Source organism: Mastomys coucha, unplaced genomic scaffold (assembly GCF_008632895.1).
Source record: "Mastomys coucha isolate ucsf_1 unplaced genomic scaffold, UCSF_Mcou_1 pScaffold18, whole genome shotgun sequence".
In the NCBI taxonomy this organism is placed as follows: domain Eukaryota; kingdom Metazoa; phylum Chordata; class Mammalia; order Rodentia; family Muridae; genus Mastomys; species Mastomys coucha.
Window position 1 is genome coordinate 109,696,485 of NW_022196900.1, and position 15,009 is coordinate 109,711,493.

The window sequence follows — 15,009 nt, forward strand, 5'->3', positions numbered from 1 at the left end:
CCTGTGAGCTCAGGGTGTCCCCTGGCTGGGGACAGTGCCTGTGAGCTCAGGGTGTCCCCTGGCTGGGGCAGTCCTGTTCCTGTCTTTGCTTTACCCCCTACATGCACATGGCTAAGCAGCCTGCCTAGCGAGGTTGGGATTTGGAGTTTTGTTTCATGTGTCTGCTAGACTATTTCAAATTAACCACATGACCCTTTGTATTTCCAGTGTTTGCTTCTACCCTGGTCTGCTTTTTTCCCTGTAAAAACTATTATGAGTGAGAACTTTTTAACTTTAGCATAGTGTAAAACATCAAAGCAACATGCCCATGCTTAGCATTTGCTGAGTTAAGAATGTTGGGTGACTAGCAGGTGTCTGATGTCCCCAGGTCTCTGGTGGCTATAGCAGCCACTGTCCCTGCTCTGCTTAGCAGAGTGTAGGTCAGAGACCTGATTACTTAGAATCTGCTTAGTCTTCGCTTCTGTTCTTATTTGGGATATTTGTGTTACATCTGATGCGTTGTTCTTATGTGTTAGTTAGTTTGCTTTGCAGAGGCAGAGCCAGTCACAGACAGTCCTTTCTGTCCAGAGAGCTCCATCCTGTTTCTTGGTAAGCAGCTCCTATCCTAGCCATGCTGTTTCTACCATTTAAGTTAGACTGATGTTTGTGTTCCCTTCAGCAGCTCCCTGGTTTTATCTTAACCCTGACACATTGTCCTTAGGTGCAGTCCTGTGAGTCACCATGTGTCTGACTTGTGAGTGTAATTTGGAGATGTGTGTCTTGTTCTTCTTCAGAGCTGTCACTGGGTGATACTTGGGGTTTGCTTGTTCCACTCGTGTGTTGGATTCTTTCACGTTTCATAATACTTCATCATACTGTGGGCTTTGTAGCCGCTCACTGCTTTCAGTGGAGTCTTGTCGTGACTTCTGCTGCAAAGGAAAGAGGCACATGAGGTATACCAGTGCACCAGGTCCAGAAGATGCTTCTGCAATACATCTTTCCAGTATCCTGCCGTGATGGTGACTTCTTCATCCCTGTCTTACAGGCCAAACTTCCAGATTTGCAACCATTTCCTTCTCCAGATGGTGATACTGTGACTCAGCATGAGGAACTTGTCTGGATGCCTGGAGTCAGTGACTGTGACCTCCTCATGTACTTGAGGGCAGCAAGGTAATGGGAAATTAGCCCCACTGCTTTCTGAATTAGAACACCCAGACTGATGAATGTCTGTAAAGTCTCTCCCTTCCTCCCGTATTAGTAATGGGGCCTTTTCTCTCTGAGCATTGCTTTCTGCACTAGTGATCCTCCTTATCTACAAAAATAGCTTACCAGTTTTCCTCTTTTTGATATTTGCTACACATAAAACCTAGGAACCTCTTCAGCCACACATGTGGTTATCAGCACCCCTCGCTGCAGTTGAGAGTTGATTGCCTCACTTTACAGTTTCTGTTCTTCCTGCTGTGCCTCCTCATTAGTGTTTGACCCCAGCCTGACATTTGTGTGACTTCCCTATGCAGGAACAATTATCTGTGATTATCCTATAGAACTTGCATACATGCAAATGACAAAGAGAACAGAAACTTGAGTCCCTCCATGCAGCAGTGCAGGCAGAGCCTACCGTTGTAGTGATTTGGGGTTACTCCCTGCAGCCTCACCAGTGTGCAGTAGTAAAAACTGAAGTGCATAGCTTGGGGCCGCTGATCATCTTGGCTGTTTGCAGTCCACAGTGCTGCACAGTGGTGCAGAGATGAGGCAGTGTGAATGAAGTAAGTGACTGTTGCCTGTTCTTGTCTCTTCGCTGTTAGTTCACTGAAAGGCAGTTGGTATATAGATGAGAAGAATTAATTTCACCTATTTTCCAGAGACTCGAAAGTTTTAAATTAATGCCTGGTAATAGTATATATGGGTACTTTAAAAAAATATCACAATCAGTGGAGTACTGTGAGAAATAGAGAAGTAGCATGGACCCCATGGGAGTCACACTTTTGTCCCTAGGGAAGACGTTAGACTCTTGGCCGGGCTGAAGACTACATAATGTGCATGTATTAATGGACTCTCCCAGAAAATATACGTGCAAACTAAGGATTAAAAATCATTGTGTATTCGGATATTGATGTATGCTGATCAAGGAAACTCCATCCTTTCCCCCAAAGGAGCATGGCAGCATTTGCAGGGATGTGTGATGGAGGCTCCACAGAGGATGGCTGTGTCGCAGCGTCTCGGGATGACACCACTCTCAATGCACTGAATACAGTAAGTCTCTGGATGTAACTTTCTTTTTTTTTGTTTTGTTTTTGTTGTTGTTGTTGTTGTTGTTGTTGTTTGAGACAGGGTTTCTCTGTGTAGCCCCGGCTGTCCTGGAACGTACTCGGTAGACCAGGCTGGCCTCGAACTCAGAAATCCACCTGCCTCTGCCTCCCAAGTGCTGGGATTAAAGGCGTGCGCCACCACCACCCGGCTTGGATGTCACTTTCAAGAGCACAAGAAGAGCATGCAGCAAGGTGTGGCAAAGCTATAGGGTCCTATGGTGTTGCTAGGATACAGGAATGATGCTGGCTCTGCAGTCCAGAGTGCTTGCTGGGCTTACACTTGAGCTGACACCCTCCCCATGACATACTCTCACATACGTAACTTATATATAAAAACAAGTTATATAAATAGACAATTAAAAGATTAACAGGAGAATTGTGGGGTTGGTGAGATGGCTCAGCACTTAAGAGCACCAGTGCTCTCACAGAGAAGCTGTGCTTAGTTCCCAGCACTGGCAGCTGGCATGGCTTCTTACAGCTGCCTATAACTCTAGTTCCAGAACGAGCCAAAGCCCCTCCTGATCTGACTGACATGACATCTGTGTGCCCCTGCATACACATGGTGTACACTCATACACTTAGGGTTGCATGTATACACACACACACACACACACACACACACACTTACAGAAAACAAAAAAATATTGTAGCCTTAGCCACTAGTCTCGGAGATTGTAAGGAAAGACATTATAACTCCAGGTCTGTATCTTGATCTGTCTGACCCCTGGGATTGTGAGACGCTTCAAACGAGTTCCTAGTAACAGGTGTCTTTATTGAAACCTCATTTATTTGGGTCCTGTGTGCACAGATGATCTTAGGTCACCCTCACAATGCCACTAAAGGAGAGTCTGCTATGGTTACCTTAAAAAAATACACCAAGCCAGGTGTAGTGGCAGACAGGAACAGTGGGACATGGAGGCAGAGGAAGCAGATCTCTGAGTTAGAGGACAGCCTGATCTTCAAACCAAGTCCCAGGACAGCTGTGGTTACACAGAGAAATCCTGTCACAAAAACAAACAAACAAACATTTATTTTGTGGAACAACGTGCCACTTTTGCAATTGTAAGGTCAGAGAACATCCTACAAGAGTCATTTCTCTTCTTCCAGCATGTGGTTCCTATGATCAAAAACTCAGATGAGCTGGGAGGTGGTGGCGCACGCCTTTGATCCCAGCACTTGGCAGGCAGAAGCAGACAGATTTCTGAGTTCGAGGCCAGCCTGGTCTACAGAGTGAGTTCCAGGATAGCCAGGGCTACACAGAGAAACCCTGTCTCGAAAAAACCAAAAAAAAAGAAAGGAAGGAAGGAAGAAAGGAAATGAAAGACCTCCAGAGCTGGGAGACCCTCACTCAAGTCTCGGGATAACACGACCACCTAATGACTCACGAGAGACCGAACTTGCTGCAATCACATGAGGTTTATTTGGGATAGGCTGGTACTGGGGTCGATCTCGTGATCATGTGGGCCAGAGGAGTTTGACCCCGAACATAAGAAGTGAGGGATATTTAAAGGGAAAGACCACAAACTGGGGCGGGGAGAGGGTTACCAAGGAAACATAACATAAAAACAGCGGAAAATTTCAGAGGGACCCAACCCAAGGTATTCAGTTAGGGAGGGGAACATATTCCTTCTAGGAATGTAATCTTCATCTACTGGTCGACGGGCTGGAGAGCCTCATAAACCAGTAGACCTTCATTCCTAGTTCTGCCCTCCTTGTGGATCAGTCAGGAGGGGCAGGTTTCGGGAACCAGAGCCCTGAGGCCAGAGTTCCTGGAACTGGCTACTCCACATTTTTGGCTTGTTACAGAGGTTTTCCCCCTTTTAGGTAAAGGTTATATATTATACATACATTTCTATTAAATGCCCTCATCTTAAATTCTAAAATTCTCCAGCCTTTCAGAAGAAAGAGAGAAAGAAAGAAAGAAAGAAAGAAAGAAAGAAAGAAAGAAAGAAAGAGAGAGGGAGAGAAAGAGAGAAATAAAGAAAGAACAACCTGGAGGTGGTGTCGCTCTCCATTAATCCTGGCACTAAGGAGGCAGTGGCAGATGGGTCTCAAGTCTGAGGCCAGCCTGGACTACAGACAACCTGTTTACACAGAGAAAACCTGTTTATGAAAAACAAAACAATACACACACACACACACACACAACAACACACCTCAGCTTGTCGGGCTTGGTGGCATGTTCTCTTAGCTGCCAAGCTGTCTTCCCTGAGCATTGCATGTGAGCCAGAGCGGTATTACTCGCCTTTTGTTTTTAAAGAATTATTTATTTATTTTATGTATGTGAGTACACTGTAGCTGTCTTCAGACACACCAGAAGAGGGCATCAGATCCTATTACATGTGAGCCACCTTGTGGTTGCTGGGAACTGAACTCAGGACCTCTGGAAGAGCCTCTTAACCACTGAGCCATCTCTCTAACCCCCAAGTTCTATATCTTAATCTGCAGTCAACAGCAGACTGTGTGTCACACTGGGTGTAACTTGAGTTTAGGAGACCTCAAAGCCCACCTCAAAAACACTTCCTCCAACAAGGCCATACCTACTCCAATAAGGCCACACGTTCTAATACTGCCACTCCCTCTGGGCCAAGCATTTAAGTACAGGAGTCTATGTATGCCATTCCTATTCAAACCAGCACACAAAGTTTCTCCCTGTAGCCCTGGCTGTCCTGAAACTTCCTCTGTAGTGCAGGCTGTCCTTGAACTCAGAGATCTCCTGCCTTTGCCTCTATTTCCTGAGGGCTGGGATTAAAAACAAGCAATTAATATGTGTTTCTTATTTGTGCTTTCTCGAATTCTCCTGGAATCTTTCTTATCTAAGATTTAAGAGAGCTTTCAGTCTGTGTGGTGCTAGTTGTTTAAATACACTGAGGATTCTGGTCATGAAAGGGTGTTGATTTTATTGGTGTTTGGTAGCTGATGAGATCATTACAGTGGCTATCCTGTTTTGATAGGCCGAGAGACATTGCCTTCAAATGGTAATCAGCTATTCTTTAACAGAATTAATCTTTCTCAGTCCATTTGTTAATATTTTGCCTTGTTTGTTTGTAGTTTTTCAAGATCGGGTTTCTCTGTGTAGCCTTGCCTGTCCTAGAACTCAATATATAGACAAGGCTGCCATCTGCCTCTGCCTTCTGAGTGCTGAGATAAGTGTATGCCCCACCACTGCCCACCTCTGTTTGTTAATATTTTCCTTAAAGAACTTCATATATGGGTCCATGAGGGATGTTGATGGGATAGCCTTCATTTTTGTGTAGTTAGTGAATCTGTAAAATAGTTTGTCTTATTGCTAAACATTTGCAAAAACTAGTAAAGTCATCAGAATCTGAATATTTATTTATGAATTATTTTGAAATTAACTAGGGCTGACAGCTTCAAGATCAATGGCATGGGGCAGCACTGGGCATCACACGCCCAGACCTTGGTTGGAGGCAAAGGTAGCAAACACAGTGGAAAGGCTAAGGCAGTGTCTTACTCATGTAGAGGTCTACAGTTTCCTGTGGGCCTCATCCACAGACACTTGAAGACTCGCACCACAAGCCATGGGCGGGTGCTGTGTACAGTGCTGCAGTGTGGTTCTGGAGTGCCACCTCGTCACTCAGGCTAGAGTTGTCATGTAATGCTTCTAAAGATCTCCGGAAAGTATGCTACTCCGCATCGCTTGCAGCTTACAATCCAAGGTGATGAGGAGTTGGATTCACTTATCAAGGCCACTGTAGCCATGGGCAGTGTGATCTGCACAGCCACAAATCTGTTGATTGGAAAAAAGGGACAGCAGAAAACTGATTAGGAAGTGAGTTAAGCAACCTCTTCCTCACTGTCTAATTGGGTTTGTGGGAAAGCGTAGACAGTTGCCGTAGACAAGGTAAAGACACATTCGTATGTTTTTAGATTCTCGAAGTCCATTTCCCTATGGTCACAGTCATGCATTGATTGGCCAAGTTTCTCCCTGTGTTTTATAAAAAAATAGAGTTGATAAAACACTTTTTACAAAATTAAAAAAAATTAAGTAGGGCCTGAGATCTGCCTCAGTGAGTAAAGGCCTCACTGCCAAGCCTGGTGACTTCAGTTTGGTTCCTGGAATGTGCATGTCAGAAGGGGAGGCTATGCTGCTGCTTCTGTAGATTGAACGGTACAAGCATCCAGGCATCTGTGTAGGCACAGGTGCTGGCACGTGTATGGTGCACAGACATGCTCTGGCATGTGCAGTAAGTAAATAAAATTTAATATTTTTAATTTTAAATTTATGGGGATTGCTGCTCTTCTGCAACACTGGCCTTCAGTCTTCAATGTCTGTACTGGGCAGTCCTACAATTCAGTTCCCAATGTCTGTACTGGGCAGTCCCTGAAACTCACTTCCTGGGGATTTGATGTCCTCTTCTGACCTCCAGGAGCACATACACACAGGTGTGTGTGCACACAACACTTTTAAAATAATAATAAAACAGTCTAAAGAATAAAATTATAAATAGGTACAGGTCTGTTCAGAGTTTATCTTCATGTTGGTCAGCTTTGGTAATATGTAAGTCTGTGTTTTTAAACATTTTGTCTTATCTCTAGTTTATCGAGTTTAAATGTTAATGTCTATAGACTTTCTAATTGTCGGCTTTTCAAGTCTTTTCTAAGAGCTTGATTTTCTTTTCTCTGGATTGCTTACTATAAGAAGAGAGTTACAGAATTGTTCTTTTGAGCAGTAGTTTTTGTTCTGTTTGCTCTCCACTGAACTTGTTTCCTTCCACTGGACGTTCTATTCTGTGTATTCCCACCTGAAACTGTCCCGCAGAGTTCAAGAACAAAAGGACCCAAAGCCAAGTTGAGGGTTTCCAATCAAGGCTCCTTTAATTCCCTAGGTGACTGCCTCAGGCGGAAGCTGCCAAAGGTCTGAGCTGAACTGGGCGTGGGAGGCAACATTTCCTCCCTTTTCTTTTAGAAAAAAGCAGGACTAAGGCATAAATAAACGGCACCGGTGCTTAGACCAAAATAACCTGAGTATTGTTGTCTCTGGCAGATAGCGCTACCCATCCTTGAGATCACGTACATCTAGTTTGACTGCAAACCGGGCTCATTATATGCGTTTTAAAAACACAGCCACTCGGCACATGCCTCTGTCTTAGGTGGATGTTCGCCAGAGCCCTAGCTCGTGGACCACAGGTTTCCAAAATGCACCTTCTTCCCATGCACCCAATGCCAAGATATGCCTTTAATCGTCTGCAAAGTCCATAAGTTGCCACAGTTTCTCTGAAAATAGCCTTTTCTGAAATTCTTGCAGAGCTGCCATTGTGCTGACTCAGTTACAAATTACCAGCTCTGACTCAGGGAACCTAGAGAACAGGACTCAAGTCAAATGTAAATTAGTAAGGTTAGACTAGTAACTTTGGGATGCACCAGCCTTTGGAATGCAAATGCTTCAGAGGTATTGAAGACCTTGAGGAAGTCAGTATAGCAACTGTCCTCGTTTGTCTAGACATGTTTTCCTCTATGTTTATAGTTTTATGTCTTCTTGACCTGCCAGCTCTTATGATATCTAACAACTTGTTTGCTCTTTCCCAGGCCTATGTGGCCAGTTTGTGATGGATTTGCATTAGCCAAACTTTTTTGCTCCGGGTGTGAGCCTGTGTATTGATTGTTCGTTTAGCTTTGGGAATAAGCAGTTTTTCGGGTAAAATGGAAAGAAGCACATTCAAAGCTGACAGAAAATGCTGTCAGCTAAAAATAAAAGAAAACGAAAGAAAAAGGAAAAAGACTTTTCAGTGGTGTGTTTAAGCACACTCGCTAAGAAGGCTGCAGCTCTGAATCCACTTGATGTGAAAAGACCCCTGGGGGAGACCCCCACTCAAATCTCGAGAGGACGTACACCCAAGGAATCACGAGAGACCACATCTTGATGTAATAACAAGAGGTATATTTTGATTTCAGGACGCCCTGGTTCAGCACCACACCTATCTCACGCAGGAGATAGGGGAGCCGACCGCGAGGCTTGAAAGTTAGGGGTTTATATAGGGAAAAGGTCTGAGGGAACAAAGAGATCAGTGTGGTCTTACATGATTGGCTAGTTCAAATATTAACTATTACGTGTAGAACAGAGTGGAAAATTCCTAAGGTTGGTGTTAATCTGAGTCAACAGAGCATCTGACCTTAAACCATATCTGAGAGGACCAGATGGTCCATTACTTAGTGTCTGCCAGGCATGTCTTTGCAGCCCTGGGCCTTGGACATGTCCTCGTTTGTCTAGACATGTTTTCCTCTATGTTTATAGTTTTATGTCTTCTTGACCTGCCAGCTCTTATGATATCTAACAACTTGTTTGCTCTTTCCCAGGCCTATGTGGCCAGTTTGTGATGGATTCTTAGGCCCATAACTTTTCTTCCTAGTCAGCACAGGTTTAAAGCTTTAATTTCCCCTTACAGATGGATTAGTCTTTCAGGAAGCCACCATGCTCCATTATCTTTCTGAGAAAAAGTACATACGGACCCTCTGCCCCAGACCGAGACAGGGTCTGGCCCATACCAGGCATACTTGAGCCGGTCCTTCCAGCGTACCATGGCATACGATTTGAAGTGTTAGGATACCAATGTCGGTCCGCCATGGACCTTTAATGTCCGTCTGCATAAAATTTAAAATAAAGAGTACAAAGGCAAGATGTCCCTTTGGAGACCTCGGAGGGAACAGACCTTATTTGGCCGAACTGGGGTCTCCGGGCTCTGTCTGGAGGCAACAAGGCTGTGTTGGCTGAGAGCGGAGGATGAGACACACGGGCAGCCGCGTTTGCCCTGTCACCGACCGCGCTGCCCCTGCCCACTTAGTTTGACAGTAACTGAATTTTTTGGATGAGGCTTCTTTGTGTGTCCCCGCTCTCAGCGCAGGCGGCATGGCCCTTGGACTGGGATAGATTTGCCCTTGAGAGGGAGACAAAGCCAAGGCCTTTTTCGGCTGCAGTAGCTTTCTGTCTAGGGAGCCGGTGTTACTGGCCTGGGTCAATCTCCACAGAGTCACAGGCTTGTCTGTCGCCTGTCGTGGGCACGGAACAAAGTAAATCTCAGTCCAGAGAGCTTTGTCTCCGGGAACAGCAGGCAAAGGAACGCAGACTAGCTATTTGCTGAGCTTGGTCAGGGCGGGAAGCCAAGCGCCCGCGAACCCATGCCGAGCCACTACTTATGACAAAAACACAAGACAGAAGACCCGCATTCACTCATTAAGACAGGACAAACAAATTTACATGCAACATGTAACATAAAGATCAAAGACCAGGATTTTCTCCTGAATAAACTACAGAGAAAGTGGAGCGGTGAACCTCGGCATGGCACACAGCCAGCGCTGTCTCTCTTGTGCTGCACCTCTGCCTCACCTGGGAGGTATTTTGGCCCCTTTTAGAATCTGTGCTTGAATTTGAGGAGATATTTCGATTCTGTTCGCTCTCCATACTGGAGCCTACTGAGGAAACTATCTGTCTCTGTTACCTCAGAGCTAGTCAAACTTCCATTACCATCTCCCAAAGGCAGAGGGGAAATCCATCTATCCTATTATTTTTGAGGGCTTTTCCTATTTTCTCCCAAGATTTCTTATCTATCTTGGTAAGTCCTTCTAACCAAGGACAGTGAACTTCTATTTTTTCTGACAAGTCCATCAGTGTTTTCTTTTCAACCCTGATTCCTTTTGTTAGCAACTTTTTTACGTTTAATACCGCTGCTTTCATCTCATTCGAACTCATTCTCACTGTTAAACTCCTAGGTGAAATTAAACGCCGGGTCAGCGTCAACTCAGCCTAGACCTTCTTGCATGCACAACAATTTCACAATATTAAAATAAGTCTAGCTAGCATTGAAAATATCTACGGTGCAGTTTGGTGTACGATCTCTTACCTTTATCTTCTGAATTCTTTTAGGCAGGGCCCTGCTTCTTAAAGGTGTCTCCTTCATCTATCTTCCGTATTTGAGCCCCACTTTGGGGGCCGTTATGAAACTGTCCCGAAACCGGGTTCTGTCTCGAAGGGAGGGAAAAAGGGGAACCTGAAACACTGAGTTCGAGAACAAAAGGACACGAAGCCAAGTTGAGGGTTTCCAATCAAGGCTCCTTAACTTGGGTGTGTTTTGAGCTTATATAGGCAGGTAAGAACTGAAAGCTCTAGAAATAAAATATTTGCATAACATAAACATTGAGAAGTTAAGAAGAGTCACCAATGACTCAGATGTCTGCAGATGTCCTCAGGCAATAGGTGTTGTCACAGGTGTAGTTGTATCTCAGCATGAACTTCTCTGAGAACTTCTTTCAGAAATAAGCTGATAGTGTGTAGAAAGTCTTTCAGCTTAATTCCCTAGGTGACTGCCTCAGGCAAAAGCCACCAAAGGCCTAAAGCTAAACTGGGCGTGAGAGGCAACACCCACCCTCCATGACTAGTCGATAAATAACTGCTTTTATCACAGATTTCTTTTTCCTCTGCTGCTTTTGCTTTCATTATCTTGCTTTTCCAAAATGATTTTAAACTTTTTTTTTCGTACTTTTCTTTTGGGGCTAAGTGTTCAAAACAGGCTTTCTCAGTCTTCGCTGTCCTCAAAGTCACAGAGGATCCCCATCCTTCCCCCCCCCCCCATTTCTGCTATCTGTGCCTCCTGAGTGCTGGGATTAAGGGCCAGCTCCACCACTGCCCAGCTCATTTTTCTAAATTTCATTTTTTGGAATGCTAATGATATTTAATTTTGTGCCAGTTAGAGAGTAATTGGTAAGTAATTGGTAATCTAGGTCTTATTTCTTTAAAGGATTCTGTTCATTATTTTAAATTAGAGCAGTGTGTGCTCTTATCCAGCAAGCTATCCCACCAGGTCCAAAAGTTCAATTGTTTGTAGCTTGTTTACTGGTTTGGCATGTGATTTATATTTGGTAAAGTGCCTCATATGTTTTTAACTCGTGTGTGTGTGTGGGGGGGTGGCTTTAAAATTGAAGGGCAGTGGTCTGGAGGTATTGTTCATTGGGTAAAGGCCCTTGCCACCAATCCTGGTAACATAGGATTTGTCCTCCAACTGATCCGTCTTATAACTGACAATAATCATTGGTACAGTATGGAAGATCTAGATAATAGTCATTATTTTAGCATTTTTATTGCTACCATTAATGCCTTGCTAGACCCTGTCCATGAGTGCAGTGTTTTTGAGGTTGTGTTTTGGGCATGTGGACCTTTGTGGTACTTGTATGTACTTGCTCATGCACCTTGGAGGGGCGAGCTCTTTGTACCCAGTAACAACCTTTGTCTTGGGGCCTCTTGTGTGTGATGTTCATCTAGGCTCCCCAACTTTCTCTAGCTTCTTATGTTGAATCTTGTTTCTGTTTGAAGTAGCTCACTTGTCCTTTTGTGTTTTGTTGTCTTACTCTCTGTTCTAGCATTATCTGTAGAACTCAGTCTTTTTGTTTGCTTATTGGTTGATTTGTTTTGCATATTCTTAAGGCAGAGTACCACTTCTTAGCCCCATCTGCCTTGCAGTTTGCTAGGTTGCCTGTGCTAGCCTCTTATCTCAGCCACCCAAATGTTGGGTTAGAGGTGTGAATCACCACATGCTGCTTATAACAACTTTGGATGTGAGCTCTGAATTCAGGGTTGCTAAGCTACTGATAGCCTTTTTAGTTTTTCGAGACAGGGTTTTTCTGTGTAACCTTGGCTATCCTGGAACTCTGTAGACCAGGCTGGCCTCGAACTCAGAAGCTCGCCTGGCTCTGCCTCCCGAGTGCTTGAATTAAAGGCGCTGCTGATACCTTTAGAAGTGTTTCTGTGTGACCTAGGTAGTGTTAGTCTGTGTGTAGATGTGCAACATTTGATGCCATAAAGCATTGAAGCACCTTCTTATCCTGATGGATTTGATTCAGCCATCTCTGCTGCTGCCCATTTACAAAAGAGATTGTTTACTATGCTGAATTATTTTTACTAAATCGATACTATGAGGCTCAGTTTCTTCCTTTAATAAAATATACTTATCTTCTGAGTAATTTGTTGCCATTTTTACGTTTACCTTTTCTTCCAGTACTCCGCGTCTGTTTTGTTTTATACTTGATATAAGTAAAATTTTATAATCATGCAGCAGAAATGACACCTCTGCCTAGACAGCTTTATTCCCTGAAATATGGCTGGTTGTTAGATATGTGGATGAAGCTTTTTACACAGAAGAGTGTGTGCTTGTTTAGTCATGCACACCCACATCTCCAATAAAAGACCAAAAGCTCCCATTAGCTGAGTGATCACTAAGTTAGTTAGTTAGATAGTTAACAACAATTTGTTAAGTATCAGGTATTAAGCATCTTGTTTTCTGAACCCTACCCTACTTCCTGGTAGGTAGTGGAGAAAGGCTGATGTTCATTGTATGGTTAGATAAACAAATCCAGCCCCAGGCTATAGCAGAGCTGACCCTATAGAAAATGATATATGAAATTGATTTGACAGGATCCACAGATGAGCTAACCGTAAAGACCCCCTCGCCTCATTTGCCCCCTTGTAGTCTGAAAAATACATCTCTAGAATTTTCCTTAGAGGTTTTCTGTTCTCTTATCTTGAATGTACTGTGATCATTAGCTTTCAGTGCTTGTGAGTATTTTGGGGGTGTCTCAGGGGTGACCAAGGCAACTCTTGCAAGGACAACATTAAATTGGGACTTGCGAGTATTTGGGGGGGCTCGGGGGTGGCCAAGGCAACTCTTATAAGGACAACTTTTTATTGGGGCTGGCTTACATGTTCAGAGGTTTAGTCTGTTATCATCAAGGCAGGAGCATGGCGGCATCCATGGGGCTGGAAGAGCTGAGAATTCCACCTCTTGTTCCAAAGACAGCTAGCAGAATACTGGCTTCCAGACAGCTAGGATGAGGGTCTTAAAACCCAAGCCTACAGTGATACACCTACTCCAACAAGGCCACACCTCCAAATAGTGCCACTCCCTGTGGCAAGCTTATTCAAACCACTGAAGGGGGTGTAGCTGTTACTAGTCCCCAAAAAGGTACCACAGGAGGCCCTTTTGTGACAGTGTGTGAACCACAGCTTCTCACTTTGATTTCATGGGCATTCACTGGTAGTACTGCCCTATCCACACAAGGCAACATTAAGTGGTTACTCTTTGCTAACTTGGGTTAAAGTAGGATTTTGGGGTGGGGAAGTGATTTGGTGTTGGAAAGGGTAATGGAAAAAGTTGACATACTGTCTGTTTACTATGCAAATCCAATAAACTTCAGAGCAGTAGCTTCAATAGATCAATCCTGACAAGCCTTTATTTATGCAGCAACAAAGTATCTGTGTGTAGGGCTGATCACTCCTTTTGACGAGGGTGTGGACAGAGGCTCGTAGTTATGGGTTTGTGGTATAACCAAGACTTTCTCAACTGGTTGTCAGCACAGCAGTGCGTACATGTCATAGGCACTCTTTCATAGGTTGTGCTTTGACCAGTTGGAAACATTTTGAGCTTTAGTTTTAAAAATGAAATGAATACAAATTTACTATTGTGGCAGGCATGGTGGTGCACATGCCCATAATTGCAGCAGTCTGAATACAGAGGCAGGAAGATTTTTGAGGCCAGATTGGAGTGAGATCCAATCAGTAAAAGTTAAGTAAATAAAGGAATAAATAGGAAGAAAAGTAACATAGCTACCTTTGTAGTCAGACTTAGTTATAACGTTCCAGGTAAAGACATTTTAACATAAATTGTATCTTTTACTCTTGGTCTCATTTAAATAAGGATAGATTTTAGCTTTTAATTTTTTAATATTTTGTTCCTTTTTAGGCAGGCTATAGCTTTACTTAGACTGGTTTCTCTGGTGTGGATAGGAGGATCATATCCACCCACATTAATACTAGTGATAACATGTTTTCCTTGTGTTTTTTAATCTCTGTCACATGAGAGTCTCATTAGGCTTGCATTTTTCTTGCTCCTTGCATGGCTCCCCACAGTCTAGGCACCAGCTCCACTTCTCTGTATGAGCCACCTTCAAGTGTTTTTTACCCATTTCTTTGTATAGCTCTAGGAGGTTGGTAAGTATTTGTAATTTATTGCTGTGAAGAGACACCATGACCATGGAAACTCTTTTTTGTTGTTGTTGATTTATTTATTTTATATATTTGAGTTTTCTATATGCATGTATACCTGCATGCCAGAAGAGGGCATCAGATCCCAATACAGATAGATGGTTATAAGCCTTGTATGTGGTTGCTGGGAATCAAACTCAGGACCTATCAGAGGATAGAGCAGACAGTGCTCTTAACTGCTGAGCCATTTTCTTTAGTCTTGACCATGACAGCTCTTATAACAGAAAATATTTAATTGGTACTGACATACAGTTTCAGAGGTTTAGTCCATTCTTGTCATAGTGGGAGGCATGACAGTATTTATATTAAAAAACCAACACAGTAGGTAAGTTGGGACAGTCTCATGTAGCCCAGGCTAGCCTGGATGGAAATTCAAGTATAGCCTTGGGGATGACCTTGACTGCCTCCGGATCCTCCTGCCTCCACTGTCTCCAAGTGCTTGGAATATAGATATGCATCACTATGCCAGACTTTGCTTCTTGTCTTTTTTATACAATAAGTTATTAAGATACAATTCAGATTCCATATAATCCACCCATTTAAGATGTGCAGTTTGAAGCTGGGCAGTGGTGGCGCACGCCTTTAATTCCAGTGCTTGGGAGGAAGAGGCAGGCAGATTTCTGAGTTCAAGGCCAGCCTGGTCTACAGAGTGAATTCCAGGACAGCCAGGGC

The 15,009-nt window shown here is 43.7% G+C and overlaps 1 protein-coding gene and 1 pseudogene across 12 annotated transcripts in view; both read left to right on the top strand.

The window, feature by feature from the left end:
• Window positions 1-15,009, top strand: part of Rere (arginine-glutamic acid dipeptide repeats) — a 358,397-nt gene that overhangs the window by 239,210 nt on the left and 104,178 nt on the right. For all 12 annotated transcript variants that reach the window (XM_031379531.1, XM_031379537.1, XM_031379534.1 and 9 more), the window contains 2 exons: window positions 1,025-1,149; window positions 2,133-2,232. In XM_031379531.1, the coding sequence (XP_031235391.1) occupies window positions 1,025-1,149; window positions 2,133-2,232 (225 nt within the window). The remainder of the gene's footprint in view (window positions 1-1,024; window positions 1,150-2,132; window positions 2,233-15,009) is intronic.
• On the top strand, window positions 4,183-8,143 carry LOC116097058 (annotated as a pseudogene).